The 23,008-nt window shown below is 46.6% G+C and overlaps 3 protein-coding genes across 3 annotated transcripts in view; 1 reads left to right on the top strand and 2 right to left on the bottom strand.

Moving 5' to 3' along the window:
* zbtb25 (zinc finger and BTB domain containing 25) overlaps window positions 1-640 on the bottom strand; it is a gene marked incomplete at its 3' end in the record, with an annotated part of 1,472 nt that extends 832 nt beyond the window's left edge. Inside the window, exons 1-2 of the mRNA XM_020624673.1 lie at window positions 433-640; window positions 7-274 (exon numbers count right to left, since the gene is read on the bottom strand). Coding sequence (XP_020480329.1) covers window positions 7-274; window positions 433-605 — 441 coding nt within the window. The remainder of the gene's footprint in view (window positions 1-6; window positions 275-432) is intronic.
* Window positions 641-3,804: 3,164 nt separating this feature from the next.
* Window positions 3,805-10,764, top strand: zbtb1 (zinc finger and BTB domain containing 1). Its single transcript, XM_020624650.1, has 2 exons — window positions 3,805-4,047; window positions 7,523-10,764. The coding sequence occupies exon 2, from the start codon at window positions 7,526-7,528 to the stop codon at window positions 9,587-9,589; it is 2,064 nt and encodes a 687-aa protein (XP_020480306.1). The 5' UTR covers window positions 3,805-4,047; window positions 7,523-7,525; the 3' UTR covers window positions 9,590-10,764.
* A 5,766-nt stretch (window positions 10,765-16,530) lies between these two features.
* Window positions 16,531-22,367, bottom strand: LOC109974450 (myosin-6). Its single transcript, XM_074527689.1, has one exon. It carries the CDS (start codon window positions 22,365-22,367, stop codon window positions 16,563-16,565), a length of 5,805 nt encoding a protein of 1,934 aa, XP_074383790.1. The 3' UTR covers window positions 16,531-16,562.
* Between the last annotated feature and the right edge of the window lie 641 nt (window positions 22,368-23,008).

Here is a 23,008-nt window from a genome sequence, read left to right as displayed (position 1 = left end):
GGTGGTCTTGGGGACTCCGGGCACCTCCTTGTTTGCCAGCTGAGAGGAGATCTGGATGCCGTACAGGTTGGACATGCGGACCACATCAGCGGCGGCATCGACAGCACCTTCTCCGGGTTTCCGACACAGCTGGTAGGCGTGGAGGAACTTGATGCCATCCTGCAGCCGACTCTGGTCCACTGGCTGTTTGGGACACATGCCGGTGTACATGATGTGCAGCAGGTAGCTGAAGACGTCCGGCTGAATGTCGGTGGGCTGAATCTTTATACACTCACTGAGGACACACAGAGACAGGAGACAGGAAGGCCGACACGTCACGGGCAGTCTGACCTCTGATTCAAGTGTATGTTCAGACTTTGCACTGACACACAGGTGCAAACTTCAGACCGACTTCAACCCCCTGTTCATGTTATTTTGTCCACCCTCACCGACCTGGACTGGTGGATGAAGATCATCTTGAAGTAGTTGGAGAAGGCGGCCAGCACGGCTCGGTGAGCTTTGAAGTAGACATTTCCAATGGCGACCGTACAGTCGCACAGGAAGCCGAACTCTCTCTGAATGTTGAGCTGCTGCAGCAGGAAGAGGCTGTGGGACGACACCTCCATGACCCCGTCCGCCGGAGACGTAGACACACGTAGCGCTGATCGGGAGAGAGATCAGGGACAGCAGTCACTCACTGATTATTAATTAACTGCAGCTGATAACTAAATGGATTACAACTATGTAATCAAACAAATCAGACGCTGTCAGAAAACGTGCTGCAGTGGACGACAGCGGAGGTCAGCGCAGACCAACCAGGGTCCGGACTCACACACATCCACTGGTGCTGCTGGTCTCTGGACGAGTGTTGTGCACAGTAACACAAACGGAGAAACACAAAGGTTGAGTCCAGACTTATGTTTTTAAAGCTGAGACCAGCAGGTGACGTCACGTTGCAGAACAGTTCTGAACACACACGTCCAGATGTAAACATCTGGTAACTATATTCTTCTTCTTTTTCAGAGCAACAGTCAGAAACCAGCTGAACTGTTGCCAGTTCATTTTCTGTCAATAAACTGATCAGCTAATCAATACAGCTGGTTTCTGGACCCCGCTGGACTTGATCAGGGCCCCTGAGGACAGGAAGCTCTGACTCTGCACCAGGGCAGTTAAAGCTGGTCCTTTATCAGCTCCTGGTTCATGTTCAGGCGGAACAACCAGCAACAGAACACCTGGACAGGTGAGCAGGACGCAGCATGACCTGTCACCTCAGTGAAGGTCACCTGCAAGTGAAGCTGCACCTGACGCACACGCACGCACACAGAGGGGAAGGAGGCTCCGGTGTGTTCAGGTAAGAACTCCGATCTAAGCACACCGGAAACCGGACACTCGCGTGGCCAAACAACACCACGGCTCCGCGCGTGCACCTGGTGTCGCGCCCGTAAGGCTGCATCCTCCTCCATCATCTGTCTCATTCACATTCAGCAGCACGCACGTCCTCATTCGCCCACACGCACATAGGCGCGTGCACACGCCACTCTACCCCGCACACCCGCTCTGTGTGTATGTGTGTCGTGCACGCGCGCCATGCCCGCGGCCGTTTATCAGACTCTTACCGCAGAAATGTGCAGATTGTCTCAGGATCCGGAGCCGATTTGTTGCTGCAGAGATGATCTCGCAAAAAGCAGCGTCACATCTCGCGAGAGGAAGGGTCAAAGGGGCTGGTCACGTGATGTGTGACCTGCCAACATGCAATTAATGATCAGTAACGGAATTATCGACTCATTTTAAATCATATAAGTACAGAAAACAAAATAATAGTCAGGCTACTGAAAACTTGGTTCTGGGCAAAATAAAGAAAATCTAATGACGGACAAATATTTAAAATGATTTTTAGAAAGATAATAGTAATAATGCAATTTACAGAAGCATCTGGTCAATTTGTTTTTCAAAAAAGAAACACTAGATTATAACAGATTAGAATATTATAATGCAGCTGATAATATTACATTATAAATTATACGTAATACATTCTGCAGAAACTAAAGTTAAACTAAAATGCTACTGTGTAAAATAAAAGCCCTGTATAAAGTGTTCACTACCCACAGTCCCTATAAGTTGATTTGTTTCTTATATCCACACAAGGCAAATGTATAATCGACTTTTTTATAGTGCGTTATTCTCTCCTGTAGGAAGATTACGAAGAAACTGGGTTATGGGGACGAGTCTTCATCATCTGCAGCTCATAGTGCCAATTAAAAAGTGATTAAAGAAGTAGGGCAGTAAACCCTTCTCCGTTTACCATGATATTTGTACATTCATGATACTGTTCACTGTTACAGGCGTCGTTTACCATGTCTCATCTGTCAGTGTGACAGTATCATGTCAGATTATCTACTCGGTCTTTTTGCACCGATTTGTTCGATCTTAACCGAGCGGTCGATTTATAGATTGAATAATTAGTTTCCGAAAAAAGTTTTAGAAATGATGAGAAAATGTTTCTGTGAAAACGAGCAGATATGATTTTGTCACGCTGCCTCTGATACGCTGCTGCTCATCTGGATGAAAACGGGACAAGACATTTAACAAAGCATTTCTCATTACATGGGCCTGCTGATCTGTATGTCACGGTCCATAATAAATTATAGCTTTTTATGTTTCTGTTCCTAAGATGATGACAAAAGCTAAAAACAAACAAACAAAGGAGTCGTCTTTGCACACCTATAAGACGACAGGTGTATCGGAGAAGAGAAAGTTGAGTTGAGTGAAATGAAACTGAGTGAATCCTCTAGTCTGAGTCTCGTTTTCGGTTCCTGAAAACCAGCTCAAAGTAAAACCTCTTCACTGGAAACTCCTCTTTGATCAAGCCAGTTGGCACGCGGCCTCCACTCACCCAGTCAAGTTAGACAGAGGACAATACGTAACACTTCCGGTTACAATTCCAACAATAATAGTCGTATTTGCATAAATTCAAATGTAGTAAAATGAACCACTTTAAACACTTCCTTCACAATTGTACTTTCATTTTATACTGAATGTAACAAAGGAATCGATAGTTTAGATTTGTGATTTCAAAGCAAATCACATGATGGAAAAGACCTCTGACCTTAATCAGCACAAATACAAGGATCAATTATTTTCTCTGAGCACAAAACAAAATGTAAATTGAAATAGAATCACACTCTATCATGTCTTTGAAAATCCCCAGTTTATTGCTTTCCTGTTTTGTTGCTTATTTTGTGGAGGTGCAGTATGAAAAGATTTTATATGTAGATATTTATGCATGCACTATTATCTATAGCAAATAATATAATTCAATCCTTCATATGATTTATTTACATAGCCTACTATATTGACAATACTGTCTTATAAACCATGAGTATTATGCATAAACACATACAGTATATCTTTCTTTCTTATATCTGCATTGTTTTGTTTGAAAACAAATAAAAATATGATTAAAACAGATAAATGAATAGTTAGATTAGTATAAAAATATACCCTAACCCTAAACATTTGAATAAATACAATAGAAATATTTACAACACAGACACAGACACAGACAAATGCAGTGCAACCAGTTACCCAGCAGTTTTAATTTTTTACATAATGATAAAAAATGAGCTTGAGGAAAAATCTGAGGGCTTTGGCTTCTAGCTTCCGTTTTCTGTCTAAATATGATTTTTTTTAAAGCAAGTAAACAAATTATATTTCCACCATATCTATAAATATCTGAATATCTATGTTCAGACAACCAGGGGGTTCTACCAAAGAACTTAACACTGTTTCTTTAGTTCCACTTTAGTTTTATTTTCAAGGCCAGTATCTGACCGGAAGCTCTTTATCTCTTCTTCTGCTGATTTTTCACTGTGTCGCGCTTGACGGAGCGGCAGTCGGTGCGGAAGTCTTTTCATCCTGCAGGAGTAGAAGAAGAAGAGGCTTCTCCTTCGTCTCAACTTTCCGCCTGAACGCAACAAACCTCCGGACAGGAACCTTCCGGAGTCCTGGGGATATCCACACACGCGCCGCCGACTGCAACAGCTTCTCCGCTGTCCTCCGGTACCCACGGTGAGTCGTTGGGGCTGTGTCCGGCCTTTAGGGCCGCCTGGGTGGGAAAACATCCCCGCGGCCTGCTGCTGTCGGTGCTAGCTGAATGCGGGTGGTAGACAGTGCGGGGGTGGCGGGGCTGTTTGCGGGAGCGATATCATTGAATGCTAAGCCACAGCGCTGACATGTATTATGTCCGGTGTCGCTGTTCAAACTAAAACACGGTGACAAGGTCAAATGTTTAACGCACCTGGAAACGCTTCAGACTGTTCTACCCGGTTCTTTTACTGGACGGATCTGAGTAAGGAAGGAGTCTGTCTGATTGTAGTGGCTGGTTTATTTACATTTATATAAACCCAGATCCTAATACATGTATCAGTTTCTGGTCTAACCCCATAAACAGATGAAGTCCGTCCAACAGACTCCATGTCTTATCTAGAGCTCCACACACCTGGAGCAGCTGTGTGTTACCTAGTCATAACAACATGAGGTAGCTCCATGTGTGTGTGTGTTGTTACGTGATGTGTAACTAAACATTCTTACACAAGTTTAAAACAATTTGTTACGTGATGTGTAACTAAACATTCATACAGACATAATTCTTACACAAGTTTAAACCAAGTGGTGTCAAGGTTCCCTTCTCAGAGTCAACATTATCTTCTAACCTTGAAGCAGAGCAGACTTGGAATCTTACTAAACTGCTTTAATAACACATTAAAGTCTAATAATTATCTGACTAATTTATTAATTTCTAACAAGACGAACGTACACACCTTGTTTACTGTCTCACTTTCACACATCTAATGTCACGTTGTTGTATTTAAACGCTACACACAGCACAGTGTTACCAGTTTCATTACTTGGAGCCTTACTCGTTTTATTTTGGAGGTGAATCCGCTCTAAGCTCTGGGCTAACAGCTAACAGCAGCTAGCTTGACGAGCTAACCGCTGCAGAGTTGTAATCTCCATTTTAGCTCGTCCCCGTGGCCTCTGCCATGTCCGTGTCGACTCTGTTCACACTGACCCCTTGTCACGGCTGTTTGTCGGCTTCTTTTAGGGTTTGATAGCCTGTTAAATGCGTGAAAGGACCCCCGCATGCCCGCGGCGCCCCTGCGGGGGCGGACGATGTAAATGAGCCGCTGCAGCTCATTTACCATAAACCGACCCACTGTGGCTAGAAGAGCTAGTTTTATACATTAAAGGTGGTTTAAACGTTGTATTCTGTTCTTGTCTGTTAGTTGAATAATTAATCCACAGAAAATTGATTGGCAATCAGTAACGTGTGTTTTTAAGCAAAATTCCAATACTCACTTCCAGCTGCTGGACATTATTGGAATATTTCACAGCTGCACAATTTCTTATCTTATATTTGTCCTTTTTTTCTTAACCTGAAAACGTTGAGGTCGTGGAGTTTGCTTGGACAAACTTAACCTCAGGATGCAGGACAGACACCTAGCTGCTGTCTGTCTGTCTGTGAACAACCATTTCATCTTCTGCTCTCCGAGCTGTGTCAGTGCAGTTTAATGTTAAAACATTGACTCATCCACTACAGTTATTCAAACCAGAAGCTCCTGTTGTTTCCATCACAGTCTCCCTGTGGAGCCTCTGGGCAGTAGCTAACCACTCACCGACTCCTTCTCTTGATCAGTCCACGCCTTGTTTGCTCATCTCTCCGAAAACATCATAAAATGTTTTTTATTAATTTACCAGAGTCTGAAGTGAAATGTCTTATTTTGTTTCATATACAGTGATGATCATGTTTCTGTCATCCTTCCCCAACTGTCGACTGTTCATTCTGGTATTGAGTAATTCCCAGTTTGTGATGAGGATGATGATGATGAAGAATCCCAAGAGTTATCTGACCCTGGACCAGTTCCTGTCAGCAGGTGTGACAGACACGCCTGCATCATCAGGTTTCACAGGAAGCCGCTCAGGTGTCCTTGCACATGCTCTCTGACCACTTCATGCTAAATACGCGTTTGCTTACAGTAAACAGCTTCTGTTCTCAGATCAGCTGCCATTACACCTTTTCAGAAACTGACTCTGTCTGGGAGTTAAACTGTCAGGACTCGGCCCGGTTCTGGTATTTTCATTAAAAAATCAGTGGCCTAACTATCCAAGTCAATTGTCTGTGGATAAACTAGTGTTTTCAGTTGTATGTGCTTAAACTGTTGGATCATTTTACTTACAACATGTTTTATAAGTTTTCCACATGTTTTGAAAGTAAAAGCTGGAGCAGGAACATGGAGTCAGGAGCCATTGATCCAGTTGGTGTAACCGTGCACCTAACTAACTAATGCTGTCAAATGAATGTTGTGCAGGTTTAATGGTGGAATGTGGTGGAATAGGAAGTAGTGAGTACTCGAGGAAAGTACAAGTACCTCATGTTTGTACTTGCATGAGATGCAGTTGAGACACGTGTTGAAAGTCAGAATAGTTTGTCAGATGATGTCATCACTCAGGTGTTCGGGCATGTGACATCACCGTCAGATTAGTGTGGAGGCGGTCAGGCGTTCTCCCCCGAGTCCAAACAGGTCAGTGAACTGGAAACCACAAGAACCTGGTCGGGTCAGGTGGCGTCGCCTCAGGTCCAGCAATCAGATGCCGTGATGGTGGAAACCCTGACTTTAATAAAACCCAGGTTTTAATGTCGATCATCGGTCACAGTCCAGACTGGTCCGCTTCAGGTGGTGACTGTGCTGGTTCCAGTCCAGTGGGTCAGGTCAGCACTGCTGGTACAAACACGTAGAAGCGGTCACCAGCGACTGTACAGTCACTGTGCATGTTACCAGTTCACACCATCAAATCCGAGCAGCCGAGTGGTTTTGGTTCTGTGTCCCAGCTGACGCCGGGCTTCACCCCTCGCTCCATCACGTGTGCGGCCCCCACAGAGCTCCACAGCTCAGTGGTGGAAACAAAGTCTCTATAATGAGGTTAAAAACAAAATGAGGAGATCTGTGTCGGATGTTTGTCCTTCTGTGTAACATCTCAGTACACATTTACAGAACGGAGCTAAGGAGTAAAGCAGTAATGTATGTTTAAACTGATCCTGAGCAGCAGGTAAAAGCAACACAATGTGGACTGTTCCACCAAAAAGCTAAAATCAAGATAAACTCAGTTTATTAAAAGACAAATCCTGTGAATCTTGGCTGGGAGAAAATAGAAGTGTGAGCCAATGTTCTGCGTCCGACTAGCCTTTCTGACCTGTCAGATAGAGGAATCCCCTCAACTCTGAGTTATTTCTGTCCTCAAAGTAGATTTTCTTATTTCATGGTGGTACAGTTTTATGAATCAGGACCTAAATGACTGGAGTCAGGTCTGGTGCTGATGATGAGTCATATCAGGACTAAGAGCTGGTTTGGCCTCGCTGAGAGCAACCGGGCAAACGTTGTGATGTGCTTCTCTGTGGTCACCAGTGAAGGTCGCCCACAGAAATGCCTCAGCAGAAAGAATGTAGCAGGTTGATGACTGTTCCTCCTTCCTCTGCTGTCTGCAGGCGATGGCCAGGCTGAGCCACAGTGATCATGTCCTCCAGCAGCTCAACAACCAGCGGGAGTGGGGCTTCCTGTGCGACTGCCTCATCGCCATTGGTGACATCTACTTCAGGGCACACAAGGCCGTCCTGGCAGCCTGCAGCTCATACTTCAGGATGATGTTCATCCGGGACCAGCAGGGGGCGGGGAGACTGGACCTCAGCAACATGCAGATCAGCGCCGAGTGCTTCGACCTCATCCTGCAGCTCATGTATCTGGGACGCATCGTCGTGGGTAGCTATGAGTTTGAGGAGCTCAAGGCCTCCATGGCATACCTGCAGATGTACTATATCCCTGACTCACTGGAGGATCTCAGGGACATCAGGAGCTCCAACCTCACCCCGTCCTCCTCAGCCTCAGCCTCCTCTTCCTCGTCCAGTTCCTCCACCGGCTCTGCCAGAGGAAAGATGATGTTTGGAGTGCGCATGTATGAGCAGCAGAAGCCTGCTTCACCGGAAGCGGAGCGTTTGCCAAAGGCTGTCAACAGCAGCACCGGGTGTCCAGCTGTTCCAGCAGCTGTCACTAGGCCAGTGGTGGCAGAGGAGGTGGTGAACGGTCCTCTGATAGTGGCACCGCCAGTTGTGGATGGGCTGGTGGAGCAGCCATGTGACTTGAGAAAGAGGTCCAGTGGCAGGAGTTCAACTCTCAAAGACCGTCCCCGGTTCGGCCGCACCTACACCTGCGACGACTGTGGCTTTGTCTTCAGTTGCGAGAAGCTTTTAATCGAACACATCTTGACCTGCACCAACCGGAAGGCCTACCAACCGCCAAGAGGGAATGTTGAAGGTGACAATGAGTCCAGTAAAGCTGAGAGCTCTGCCTCTGAGAGCATAGAGGAACACAGGGCCATGTGTAAAGGCGAGGATGACTGGCCCGAGGCCAAGGGCGACTCAGACTTCACCATCAGGTTAGTGGCAACAGGGACAGACGGTGAGCCCGGGCCAACCAGAAGCATCTCCATCAAGACGGAACCGGAGGAAGGCATGTTTCCTGAGATCGAGGTGGTCCGGGTCGGTGAGCCCTGTACCAGAGACTGTAGCACACGGGTCAGTGATGCCAAGCGTAAGGACTTGCTGATGGAGAAAACTGTGTCCAGTCGTGAACCAGAGCCTAGTGTCTCAGGTCTGGAGAACAGTAGTGAGCCTTTTGAAGGCCACATGTCCAGTAGCGACGATTCAGGGATTCCAGCAAAGCTTCGTAAGGTCAAAGACGAGCAGCGGGACACCGACTGTACCCCCTGTGAACTGTGTGGTGCTGTGGTGATGGAGGAGGACAAGTCAGCCCACTACCTGTCCAACCACATGGGCCATATTTGTGCCTGTGGCCGGTGTGGCCAGGTGCTGATCAAAGGGCGGCAGCTCCAGGAGCACGCAGAGCGCTGTGGAGAATCCCGTGGTGGTGAGTCAGACTCCCACGGGGAGGATGAGGCGTCCCTGCTGGAGGAGCCGCAAGGGATGGAGGAGGGCCTGCTGGAGGCACCTGACCTGGGCTGCCCTCACTGTGGTCTGCTGTTCCAAAATGAAAGTCTGGCGCTGGAGCATGCCCTGTCCTGCCACGACCAGGAGCTGTTCCGACCAGTACTGCTGGAAGAAGGCGGTGAACCAGACCACCGCCGCAAACACTTCTGCAGCATCTGTGGCAAAGGCTTCTACCAGCGCTGCCACCTGCGGGAGCACTACACCGTCCACACCAAGGAGAAGCAGTTCACCTGCCAGACCTGTGGGAAGCAGTTCCTGCGGGAACGTCAGCTCAGGCTGCACACCGACATGCACAAAGGCATGGCACGGTACGTGTGCCCAGTTTGCGACCAGGGAACCTTCCTCAAACACGACCATGTCCGACACATGATCTCCCACCTGTCGGCCGGGGAAACCATCTGCCAGGTTTGTTTCCAGATCTTTCCCGGCGGAGAACAGCTGGAGAAACACATGGACGTCCACCTTTACATCTGCGGCGTCTGTGGAGAGAAGTTCCGCCTCCGTAAAGACATGAGGAGCCACTATAACTCCAAGCACACCAAGAGACTGTAGGAACCCGACCGGCCTCTGCTCTAGCTGACTGTTACAAAAGCCATAAATGTGAGAACAAATGTATGCACTTGAACACCAAAAAGACAGCTTTGTATCTGCACTTTTAAAGTATATGCATAACCTAAGCATGGACTGTGAGCAGCGGGGCTGGTGATTGGTCAGCCTGCAGCTGGTGGATACAACGCCAAAAGAACCCAGAATCAGGACTTTAGGAGACCATTGTCCGTGTTTGTCAGAAGCAGCTTATGTAGATGAAACGGTCCACCCTGGCTGTAGACTCGGCCTCAGGAGTTCCCCCCCCCCCATTGGGTTTTATGCAGAAATGGTGATAAATGATATTTGCATTTCAGACACAGACATCTGACAGGAACAGGTGCCCGTCTGTAGTTCCCAGAGTCTGCAGCCCAAAGACATCCTTGTTAGAGGAGCTGGGACCAGTTACCCAGTGGTTGATCTCCTGTCAACTAGCTAATCTGTGGCCCAGCAAATCATTTTAGCCAAAGTCCTGTTTCTGTCATGGGTGTTCCTTGACCAGTCTCTGGCCTGTGGAGAACTCTCCCATCATGCAGCTGACCGGTTCACCACAGAGTTGCTCACAGTGTGGTGTTGCTGTGCGACGGGCAGTCGGTTCTGACAGGAAGCAGCACAGCCGTGTCCTCGGAGCTCGCTGAGGTCACTGTTCACCGAGCAGTGGCCGCAGCGAGTGCAGGCACTGCGGTGGTGTGCGCTACCTGTCCTCCCTGTAACCTGGTGATCACAGCCCATGCTGTCCCTGTGAGAGACGCCGGGTGAGTTTGTGTTCAGAGCGATTGCCCGTCCAAGTGTCTGTCAGCATCTCGGATGGCTGCGGTGTCTCAGGCTTCGTTTTCCAGCCTTGATGTCAGCTTGTTTCCCAGAATACTAAAGTGTCCGACGAAATGCATTGAGTTTTCACGTTGCTGTTTTCAGCACAGTCAGTTTGATCAGCACATCTTCACTCACTGTGTCCCTCTGGCCCATGTGCTCCGTGGTCGGTGCCTTTACTGTAACGGTTGCATGCACTAGCTGCAGTGTGGCGTCTTGGACTTTCCTCACTATCCACCTCACAGTGCGGTGTGACGGGGGACGGACGGGCACAGTAATGACCCCCCTTCCAAAGTGAATCTGCACAGAGCAGGTTAAGAAAATGCAACACTAGAATGGTCTGCTGGTTGGAACCGACTCGGCACTGACCTGCCGGACGCTGTCGTTTTTTACACGTTTTGTTTTACACTTTGATTTAATCAAATGCCTTATGTCATGATGTTTTAGCTGCAGTTGTGCTTCTTTTAAAGCTGTGTCTCTACACGTGACCAGAACCAACCAAGCCATTAAAAGCCACCTTAAACAGGTATCGGCTCTCAATCGGTGCTGAACCAACCTGAACCTGGTGCAGAGTGAAATCACTTTACTACCTACCCACAACCCACTGACCTGGTTCAAACCCACTTGTCCAGTTCAGGCCTGACTGGAACCAGTTTGAAATCAGACCAGCTGTTCCCGTCCATCACTGGGCTGGACTCCAGTTGTCTGGTCTCTGGATAAACACGAGCCTTTGTTAAGCTCATAATAAACCAAGTGAGTTTCTGTTGGTGAAGTGACGCCTCTGAATGTTCCCTGCAGGTCCCACCTCTCAGTCGTGGGTTTGTTTCTAGTTACAATCTTTTAAACATCTGTGTTTGAGCTTCCTTCCTTTCAGGCAGCCTTTGGTTTCACTTCCTTGGAAATCTGTGTCTCAGCTAGCTGCAGCCTGTCTACACCTGAGCTGCGCTGCCCTGCCACAGTTACAATATTTGTAATGATTTCTACACATTAAAACTCTACCGTATGGATCAAATAAAGTTCTGTCACCAGAAGTGAGAGAAGAACCTCCCAGACGTCGTCTCTGACATACGACATGCTGGAATATATGTTTGGATATTTGTACTAATTACTCAAACAGTTAAAACTGTAACCAGACTCGGTTCAGGGTGAAGATCAGCACAAACTGCTGGCGGGACACTTTCTCACACCAGTATATGTCCAGGTTTATCTCTTTTATTTCATATTTTCATATTGTGTTTTTACTGCACGTGTCTCACAGTTGTAGTTACTAAAATATACAAAGTGGAGCTTGTGTTTAATTTATTTTGTATCATGGATCTGAGTAAAATATTGTTTGAGATTATTCAAAACAGTGACGCCCACTCAATTCATGTTAGTTTCCCAACTCCTGGTTTTAATTGTAGGGGGAAATGATCATCATCATCGTCATTATTGACAATGTTGTAATGACGTGCGACTGTTTCAGGTGAAGTCCCAGTTTGCAGTTCGGCGTTTGTCCACATGGAGGCGCTGCGGGACCACACAACGTGTTTCGTCATGTGTTCTGTTGCTGAAGTTTACAGGTGCCTGTGATAATGCAAGTGAGGCCCCGCCCACGTCTTGTCCAGACCACGTGACTGGACGCTACGTTAATAATTATACCACGTTACTGCTGGAAATCCTACGTACAGTATGTACCAGTTGTATCCTTATCGTAGTAGTACTGCTGCTCCGAGCATCACACCAGTGAAATGTACCAACTGCTCACTGGAACCACTTCTGCGCAATTTCCCGCAAGATTTCATCTGTAACGACGTGTTTGAGAAGCTTCTCACGGGTTTGGTTTGTAAGATCCTGACATTTGAACTAACCAGTAAGTGGAGCCGTGTTCAACGTGGTTGAAAACACATTGGACACTAGATGCCGTTTTTCTACTGTGATAGATGTGAATACGTGGCCTACTTGTTTTACTTTGTGCTGATGTGCACTTCACATTAGAAAACTCACAAACAGGGTTTTGCACATTCAACAGCACATGAACCATAAAGATCCAGTGACCAGTGCACTTGGTCTTTAAACTGCGCTTAAATTATGATATGAGCTTGGTCTTTAAACTGCGCTTAAATTATTATGATATGAACACAAGGATGTGTCAGTAATTATAATCCAGTAATGGGGAATTATTCCAAAGTCAATTCTTGGTTACAAGTAAAAGGAAACCACAGATGAACGTGCCTGCGCAGCGCCTTCACTGATGTGCGTCCTGGTGGATCATCTTCTTATGGGGCCAGCTGTTTTTTGCTGGCTGGTGGAATATAGTGCATCTTAAGTTCAGCTGTTTACTCGTGCACAGTTCGCGCCTTCTCAAGTTCTCTCTTTAGACTTGGAGCTGATCTGCATATTTCTGTGTGAAGCAGTGCGTGTGTGTGACGGTGTGCGTCAGTGTCGCAGCTGGTGAGCTCGGTCTTTGGGTCAAAGTCCCTAACATAGCAGACATTTTTGAATATTTGATGAATATTTTTAGAAGCTGGTCAGAAACATTTTTATAATTACCCTAAACTTTCTATGACTGATGATGTGAAATCACGCTCAGCCCAGTTTGTGTATTTAGCTGCTGAATCCTCAAACATCTCTAACGTGATGAAGTGAGACTCTAGTGGAGTATTGGAGCGTTGTCCTGGTTTTCATTGTACTAAACATTGTATTTGGCCCAAATGTGACCATGTTCTGTTTTTAATACAATAAGCAGCGTGGCCTGACAGGCTGTCATTTAGGCTTCCGTTGGAGTCCGGGGCGCAGGTCCAGCGTAGCTCCCACGTTCCTCATCACCTCGTCACCTTCAGCTCCTGTTTCGGGCGCCAGACCCTGTGCTACCCGTGTGCCTGTTGGACCCGGTGGCCGTTTGTTGCAGGTGACGCTTCTCTCCGACTCCCCGCAGCCCCCCAGGTAAGCTCCGCCCTGTATGTCACACCTGTTCATGACCTCAGTGCTTTGTAACATCCCCGCTCCACCTACAGCCAGTGGTAGAAGTGCTAAGATACCTCATTGTAAAAATACTTTGAGAAGATGCACAGAGTAGTATAAAGTGGAAATGTACCCAAGTACAGTACGTGTACTTTAAATTGTACTTGGATGTGGTGCTTCAGTAAAAGTAGATTCAAGCTTCCCCCCTGAGCAAACTGGGTGATTCTGGAAAACGTTTGCGAGGATGAAGAAAACAGGATACACAGTTAATTGTCAGTAATGTGACTAAACCGTCGTCTCTTCTTTCCTGACCTTTTTAAACAGGAAGTTTATATCCAGTGTTCCCGGGGGACACATTTACAGACCGAGCCCGACCCAACACGGACTGATGTTTAAATGTGAGGGCGGACGTGTCCCGAGAAGACGAGCTCTGCTGGGATCAGTCATCACGTCTGGATCCGAGAGAAACAAACCTGTTTCTAACGAAGACGACAGAAAAATCATTTCCGGTGAGCAACGGGACAGTTTGGAAAACAGGCCAAAAACCTAAGAAACCATTGAAAAGACCGTTTCTTAGCCTTTGGATGTTTTGTTCTAACAACACCAGAGCACAAAGTGGACATTTATTGTTGGAATGTTCCTTTAAACAGCCAGTGTTTGTATTGTTTTTTTAGAGGAACAAGTTGTATTTCTTTATTTTCTGTACAAGTTGAACCGGGAGTGACCAGTGTCTGGTCTGCAGGTCACTCACTGACCATGTTGGTGCTGACCAGTGTCTGGTCTGCAGGTCACTCCACACAAGTGGAAAAACTGACATACATGTTGTTAATAGAAACACGAGCCCAGTAAAGTCGCTCCATTTCTGTTGGCTAACTTCTAATTATGTCCCTGAGTAAAGTCACAGAACAGTAATAACATGACATAAAAATACGAATAATGACTTGACTGCACACGGAAGGTAAATGACAACATGACCAGTAAATAATCGGTGCTGTTGTTGGTAAACAAGCTGCAGTAGCCACATCACAAAGTTAATCAGCTCTTATAATTATACAGAATGGTTTTGTATTAATGTGGTTCTAGTAACTAAAGTTACGGAGTAAAAAGTACAATATTTGTTTCTAATGTAGTGCAGCCAAAGTATGAATTGACAGAAAATGAAAATACTCAAAGTGCAGATACCTCAGCTGTACGTAGTACTTGAGTAAATGTACTTAGTTACTTTCCAGCGCTGCTGCTGTTTACTTCTAGATTCAGTCAGTGTTGATCAGAGTTCTGGCCTCGTGACTATGACCAGGATCAGTGTCTCTATAAATCCTAGTAGACGTACTGGTACCGACCTCTGTATTCCTGTTTTAAGTATTATTTTCACAAGTATCACATTTGGTCTTCTTTTTTCCCAGAGCTCCAGAACTAGTATCAGTACTAATAATTGAAGTGGCCCGTGGTTCCTCTGTCCCGGTCCTGGTCTGGGTCAGTCCTGGTCCAGCTAGGGGCTTCCAGATGAGGCTGTAGTAAACAGCCAGGATGACGGCCACCAGAGAAACGGACAGCACATAGACCAGCACAGCGATCAGTCGCACCCATCTCTTGTTGGCTTTAGCCGCCAGTTTCGCTTTCTTCTTCCCGGTGTAGGTGGCCAGTTTACCCCTGTGTGCCGGCACAAATCCCGGGGTCCACTTCCTCGGGTCCCGCATGGTGCTCCTGGTCAGATCCTGTTGGATGTGGACTGTCCCAGGATGCAGGGAGAGGAGATGGAGCAGGGGGTCAGTCAGAGCCCATCAGAGTGTCTGCAGCTCGGCGGAGATCTGTCAGCTTCCCAGTCCCTCTGTAGTCCGCATCTGGGATCACAGCTGGACCCTGCACAGATTTATGTTCAGACCGAGCTGCGTCAAGCTCCAACACGGACAGGAAGCACTGGAGTGAGTCTTCAAAATAAAAGCCCAGGAACTATTTGAAGTTCTGATCTTTTCTCAGACTTCTCGTGTACCATTTGTGGCTGATTGTTACGAAGCTGCGTGAATGCAACTTCAACGCTGAACCTGAAAGTTGACACATATCATTTATTTGACCTGGTCAGATGCAGCTCAATCAGCTGTTTGTCACATCATGAACAAATACCATTTAAAGCAATAGAACCACCTGGAGCTGGGTCCACATTCCTCGTTAGGCCTGTGCTAGGTCCACTACAGAGAACGTGATGAAAATATAAGTTGTGCTACATACATTTTAAATTCTAGTTGTTTATATTTGTGTGTCTGTTCATTGCAGTGGCTTTTTAAAATATTCCTTTTCTTCATTATTAGTGCATATAACATTTAATTTCATGGTGAAGCTTTTTCTATTTTTCAAGTTTAATTTAAACATTTTCATCAGAAGATCAGTGTTGGTTTTGTTGTAAACGGCTAAAAGAAACATTAGAAAACAGTCAGGAAAGATTTTTGTGGGCTGAGGCTTGAAAAACAGACAGAGCAGGTTGTGTTCAGTCATTTTACTATTGATCAGGTGGAAACTGGTGAAAACTGAAACTTTCAGGAAAGTCAAAAGTGAGTTAAATCATGTTTTTGTTGAATTTTCTCTGCGTTCTTGTAAAGAAAATGACCCGATGGAATGAGATCTGTACATATGGTATAAAACTGAGATTCGCTTTGAAAGATGAATTAAAACACATAAAATAATGTGTGGTATTATCAAATCACAAATACTGAAGCAGTAAGTGGTGCTTTTGGTTTCAGCTGCATCCTCTCACTCTCCCAGAAACAGGAACACCTGTCAATCAAAACAGATTAACAGACATTAGGAGGAGACAAAACAATGACAGAAGAAGAATCAATGTGTGTGTGTGTGTGTGTGTGTGTGTGGGCAGAACAGCATTTTCGGCACAGATCTTACTTTGCTGCTGGTTCAGGCTTGACCTTGACCCAAAGTCAAACTTACTAGTGTTTGAAAGAGGCTACACAGCAACTTCACATGCGCTGACAAAGATGTGGTTGAAAGCTCCAGTAAGAACTAGCAAGTGGAACATTTAATGAAGTACTTCTCATTTATCACTAAGTGCCTCCTTCTATCACCTGTTAAAGCTAAATGTATGCTTCATGTTGTTTAAGCTACAGATGTGATATGAATGTGAGATCTGTAGTGTGGTCAATAAAGAATACACCTGTGATGTTGACTTTGTGGGATCTCCTCACTCGTCCAGGCTCTTCTTGGAGGACCCGTCCCTGGTCTTTACTTTCAGCTTGTTCACCTGTGACTCTGCGATGTCTGCTCTCTCCTCTGCCTCCTCCAGCTCATGCTGCAGTTTGCGGATTTTGGCCACATTGGTGTTTGCTGCCTCCTCGGCCTCCTCAGCTGCGCGTTTGTATGACTTGACTTTTAGCTGCAGTTTATCCACCAGGTCTTGGAGGCGAGCCAGGTTCTTGCGGTCTTCCTCGGCCTGGTAGGTGAGTTCTTTCATGCGGCGTTCATACTTACGAGCCCCCTTGATGGACTCTATTCCCCTCTTTTGCTCTGCCTCCAGCTCATTTTCCAACTCTTTGATGCGAGCCTCCAGTTTTTGGAGCTGCTTCTTACCACCCTTCATGGCGATCTGCTCTGCTTCATCCAGACGGTGCTGCAGATCTTTGATGGTCTGCTCCATGTTCCTCTTCATACGCTCCAGGTGGGCACTGGTGTCCTGCTCCTTCTTCAGCTCCTCAGCCATCATGGCTGCATCTGTGATGGCTTTCTTTGCCTTCTCTTCAGCGTTGCGGTTCTCCTGTATGGCCTCCTCCATCTCATTCTGCAGGTGGAGAAGGTCTGCTTCATGCTTCTTCTTCTGGTTGATCAAGCTGGTGTTCTGGGAGTGCAGGAGCTGCATTCGCTCTGTTGCATCAATCAGCTCCTGTTCGGCCAGTTTCCGGCTTCTTTCCGTCTGCTCAATGGCAGCCCTAATTTCCTCAAGCTCAGCCTGGATCAGGTTGTGTCGTCGTTCCAGGAGAGTGATGTTCTCTCTCAGATCGTCATTGCTGTGCTGTGCATCATCCAACTGAAGCTGAGTGTCCTTCAGTAATGCTTGGAGGGTCTTCACCTGCTTGTGGGCATCAGCTGCCTGCCTGTTAGCTTGGCTAAGTTGAATCTCCATCTCATTCAGATCACCTTCCATCTTCTTCTTGACTCTCAGGGCCTCATTTCGGCTCCTGGTCTCAGATTCCAGAGAGGACTGAAGGGACTCAAGCATCCGTTGGTAGTTCCTCTTGGCCTGCTCCATTTCCTCATCTTTCTCAGCCAGTTTCCGTTCCATGTCAGCCTTCACTTGGTTGAATTCCAGCTGGGCTCGGAGGATCTTGCTCTCCTCATGCTCCAGAGACCCTTCTGCCTCCTCCAGCGCTGACTGGAGCTCAGCTTTTTCTTGTTCGAGCTGCTTCCGGATCTTCTCCAGTTCATGAGCACTCCTCCCACCCTCTCCCAGCTGGTCTGTGAGGTCAGAGATCTCCTCCTGGAGATTCTTGTTTTCTCTCTTCATTGTCTCCAGTTGATCCAGACACTCTTCATAGGCATTCCTCAGCTTGAAGAGTTCAGTGCTCAGAGATCGACTGTCCTTCTGAGAGGCCTCCAGTTCACATTGTGTCTCTTCAAACTTCTGCTTCCACTCTGCCAGGACTTTGTCAAAGGCTCTTTGCTTTCTGTCCAGTGCTGCAGAGGCTGCATTGGATTTTTCAAGGTCTAGCATCAAGTCTTCAATCTCATTTTGGAGACGGTGTTTGGTCTTTTCAAGGGATGAACACTTTGCATTCACAGCCTCAATGGCCTCCTCTGCCTCCTGCAGTCTCTGAACCAGCTTCTTCTTTGCCTCTTCTAGCTCCTCTGTTCTCTGGATCCCATCAGTTTCATATTTTGTTCTCCATGCTGAGACCTCAGTATTGGATTTGGACAGAGCTCTCTGCAGCTCAGCCTTGGCTTCCTGCTCTTCTTCAAACTGTTCTCGGAGTAGGTCGCAGTCATGACGAGCAGATTGCACAGCATGTGCGAGGGCATTCTTTGCCTTGACTTCTTCTTCCAGCTGTCTGCGTAGATCTTCTACCTGTTGGTTGTACAAGTTCTTCCCTCTCGTCAGCTGTGATATCAGGCACTCCTTCTCCTCTAGCTGATGTCCAAATTCTCCATTCTCAGTGAGCAGCTTGGCCCTCTGGGTAGTCATGTCATTAATGGTTTGTTGAGCTTCCTCATATTTACTCTTGTACTCGTTCATATTGTCTTCCATTGTACGACACATCTTCTCAATGTTGGACTTGGCCTTCACCACACTCTCCATGTTAGAACACAAGTCATCCAGCTCCAGTTTCAGCTCATTCTTTTCTTTCTCCAGCTTTTGCTTCACCCGCTGCAGATTATCAATTTGTTCACCCAGTTCAGCGGCACTGTCTGCATGTTTTTTCCTCAGGGTAGCAGTGGTGGCTTCATGTTGGAGGGTGGATTCCTCCAGCTCCCTACGCAGCTTCTGAAATTCAGCATCTCTCTTCTTATTCAGCTCCACCTGTACTGATGTAGCTCCACCTGCTTCCTCCAGACGTTCGCTGATGTCCTCCAGTTCGCGGGAAAGATCAGTGCACTGCTTTTCAACTTTGGCCCGGGCTGCACGCTCAGCATCCAGCTCCTCTTCCAGCTCCTCAATTCTGGCCAGGTTTTCTTTCAGTTTCTTTTGAAGCTGGACTGAAGCCACCTGCTCATTTTCTAGTCTTGAAGTGATCTGGCTGATCTCAAAGTCTTTCTTCTTCAGTTTTTCCTCAAGTTGCTGTTTGTCATTCTCTAAGTCCATCACACTCTCCTGGATCAGTTTCAGGTCTCCTTCAAGCTTCCTCTTTGAGCGCTCGAGGTCCATCCTGACTTTCTTCTCTTGCTCCAGTGACCCCTCCAGATCATCCACCTGTTGCTCCAGCTTAGCTTTAGCTTTGGTTAAACTGTTGGCTTTGTCCTCTTCGCTCTGAAGGTCGTCCAGTGTCTGCTGGTGAGCCTCCTGCAGTGCCTTCTTCTCTTTGGTCAGCTTCATGATGTTTTCATCCTGAGAAGCCATCTCCTCCGTCAGGTTTTTCACCTTGTTTTCTGTGGCGTGTTTCTCTTTTTCAACCTTGACTAATGTCAGCTCCAGATCATCTATATCTTTCTTTAACTCTGAGCATTCATCTTCAAGTTTGCGTTTCTTAGCTGTGAGGTCTGCATTCAGCTCCTCTTCGTCTTCCAGTCTTTCTGCCATCTCTTTCAGCTTGGCCTCCAGTAGTATTTTACTCTTTATGAGCTGTTCACAGCGTTCTTCAGCATCTGTTAGTGTATCCTGTTCAGACTGAATTTGCAGTGTCAGATCATTCTTCTCTTGGAGAAGAGTCACTATTTTCTCCTCTAGTTCCTTCCGTCTTGCTTCTGTTTTCTCCAGAGCTTCTTTCAACTTGTTAAACTCATCCTTCATGTTGGCCATCTCCTTCTCTGCCTCAGCACTCTTCAGCAAGGGTTTGATCTTGAAGAACAGCTTCATCCAGGGCCAGTTCTTTACACCAAGGAAAGAGCGAAGGTTCCACTGGATAACCATCAGAGCATCTCTGCGTTCCACTAGTTTAGCAAACTGCTCCCTCATGAGAAGTGCCCGGGCATTAGCCTGGATCCTGGTAATGATTCGAGAGAGTTGCTCATCTCGCATCTCTTCCAGTATTCCCAGCAGGCCGGCTTTAAAGAAGACTTTGGTGTGACCAAACTTGTACTGAGTGTGGTCAATGTCCAGTGATCCCAGCAGCTTTTCTGTACTTTTAGTGCAGTCAATAAACTGACCCTCAGGAATAGCAGAGGGATTCAGAATCCTGTACCGTTGTTTAAAGTCACCATACAGCACCCTGTTTGGGAAGCCCTTTCTGCAGATTCGGATGCCTTCCAGGACACCGTTACAGCGCAACTGGTGCATCACAAGGCCATTGTCCATGACTCCTGGAGTTTTCCTCTCATTAGGAATCAGACAGCGGACAAAGTGAGGATGCGTGGTCTTTAGGTTGGTCATCAACTTGTTAAGGTTTTCCCTGTGAAGAGCTGACACTGTCTGGAATGAGGATCCTTTCTTCTTGGTTCCTTTTCCACTTCCCTTGTCACCACCACCAGCCACTGTATAATTTGAAAACAGCAGACTGAGAAGTTTCAAAGATGATTTCTGGTAAAGACCAACCACAGTTTCATTCAGGGGGTCTTTGTTTTTGACCAGCCAGCCAGTGATGTTATAGTCCACAGTGCCAGCATAGTGGACCAGGGCAAAATGAGCCTCTGATTTCCCTTTTGCTGCCCTTGGTTTCTCAAACATCTTGTTCTTGCCCAGATGATTATCATAGAGCTTAGACTTAAAGGTCTGGTCACTGGCCTTAGGAAACATACATTCTTCCTCCAGAATTGACAGGATCCCCAGAGGCTTCTCAATAAGGTCAATGCAAGCTTGTAAATCCATCCCAAAGTCAATGAACTCCCACTCAATGCCTTCTTTTGTGTACTCCTCTTGCTCCAGAATGAACATATGGTGGTTGAAAAACTGTTGCAGTTTCTCATTGGTGTAGTTGATGCACAGCTGCTCAAAGGTGTTGAAATCAAAGATCTCAAATCCAGCAATGTCCAGCACTCCGATGAAATACTGACGGTGCTGTTTTGTGTCCAGAGATTGGTTGATTCTCACCACCATCCAGCTGAACATCTTTTCATACACTGACTTAGCCAGAGCACCAACAGCATAGTAGACTTGGTCCACGCCTTGGCCCTTGGTGACGTACTCATTTCCTACCTTGACTCTGGGATGGCACAGGCCTTTGATGAGGTCAGCAGAGTTTAGCCCCATTAAGAAAGCTGTCTTATCAGCCGCCTCTGTCCCGTCAGGTTCAGCCTGCTCCTCACGCTGCTTCTGTTTGAACTTCATGTTGCCATAGTGCATGATGGCACCAGTCAATTTATAGATGCCCATCTTCTCCTCTGGAGTGAAGCCAAGCACATCAAAGGCATTGTCAGTGGCCATCAGCTCCTCTGAGTCATTGATAGAAGCAACTGTTACCTCTCCTTGGGAGATGTAGGCGTAGTCGTATGGGTTGTTGGTGACCAGTAGCATGTCCAACAGCTCTGGCTTCTGATTGGACAGGATCTGGTAGAAGACATGGTAGCTTCTCTCAGCCTTGAGCTGAAAGGTGACACGTGACTTCTCCAGCAGGTACGTCTCAATGTCAGCAGATGCCAGTTTTCCACTTGTACCAAAATGAATTCGTATGAATTTTCCAAAACGAGAGGAGTTGTCATTTCTTACTGTTTTAGCGTTGCCAAAGGCCTCCAGTGCAGGGTTTGCCTGGATGATCTGATCCTCCAGCGTCCCCTTGCTGCTGTCTTTTTTGCCTCCACCACCGACCGCAGCGATGCTGGCAAAGTACTGGATGACCCTCTTGGTGTTCACAGTCTTTCCTGCTCCGGATTCTCCGGTGATGAGGACAGACTGGTTCTCCCTATCAGTCAGCATGTACTGGTAGGCATTATCAGAGATGGAGAAGATATGAGGAGGGGCCTCGCTTCTCTTCTTCCCCCTGTAGGCTGCCACCACCTCAGTGTTGTAGACAGGAAGCCATTTGTAGGGGTTTACAGTGACACAGAAGAGCCCCGAGTAGGTGTAGATCATCCAGGCTGCGTAACGCTCTTTGAGGTTAAACAGCACAGCAGGCTCATGGAGGAAGGTAAACATCGCCATGTCTTCAATTTTATCAAATTTTGGCGGATTCTGGGGGTGAACATCGGACTCCTTTACAATTACCGTTGTTCCATCCTCCTTCTTGACAGTCACCGTCCCTCCGTCTTTTTTCAGGATTTGTCCCTTCACAAACTCTTCTTTATCATCAACAACAAAGCATTCGGTCTTGATGTCAAAAGGTCTGGTCTGAGCTTCCAGACGCTCTTTGTCCGACTTCCTCAGGTACGGAGCAGCCTTCCCAAACTCGGCCATCAGAGTGTCACCCATGGTTGAGGGTGGAGGTACACGGCAGTCAGAGGAGAAGACAAAATGAGAGAGAGTCTTTTCTGTGGTGATGCTGATGTAAAACTGCAGACTCTTCTCTGCAGGCAGACTTTATAAAAACGCCCCGAGGACCAAATTAGGACACAACAGCAGACTAAATGTGTCCTGGGACGTTGCTAGACCACGAGGGCAGAGTCAGGACCTTTGGCTGTTAAAGTCCATTTTAGGAAAAGCAGAGTTTTGCTGCTTATCCGCCTGCTGATAGAGAGTCCTGACACCTCTCAATTTAGAGTCCACTTAGCTTCTTCTATGTCCTTACAGGAACAATGCTGATTCTGATGTTCATCCAGTTTCTCATTTGGTTTAATCCCTGCAGTGATTTCTGACTCATTTGGCAGCAAAACTTGCTTTAAACTATGGTTTCCAACCTGTTAAATACTATTTATTATATTATATATTTTTTTTGTGTTCAAAAAACATTTTTATTTCATTGTGCTTGGTTGACAGTGTAGATCTGTGTACAGTGTAGAAAAGATCTGACAAACATTAAATGGTTCTTAATTTAAATTTCAGTGAACAGAGAATTAATTTTAAATAAAACCTGAAGCAGATACAGGCAGAATATTTAATGAACACGTTATCGG

This window comes from Monopterus albus, unplaced genomic scaffold (assembly GCF_001952655.1).
Source record: "Monopterus albus unplaced genomic scaffold, M_albus_1.0 scaffold334.1, whole genome shotgun sequence".
Classification (NCBI taxonomy): Eukaryota; Metazoa; Chordata; class Actinopteri; order Synbranchiformes; family Synbranchidae; genus Monopterus; species Monopterus albus.
This window is presented reverse-complemented; position numbering and strand designations above follow the sequence as displayed.

What these genes read in the sequence shown, in the direction of transcription:
- zbtb1 (XM_020624650.1), top strand. Translation starts at nt 7,526, where the DNA reads ATGGCCAGGCTGAGCCACAGTGATCATGTCCTCCAGCAGCTCAACAAC.
- LOC109974450 (XM_074527689.1), bottom strand. Translation starts at nt 22,367, where the DNA reads ATGGGTGACACTCTGATGGCCGAGTTTGGGAAGGCTGCTCCGTACCTG.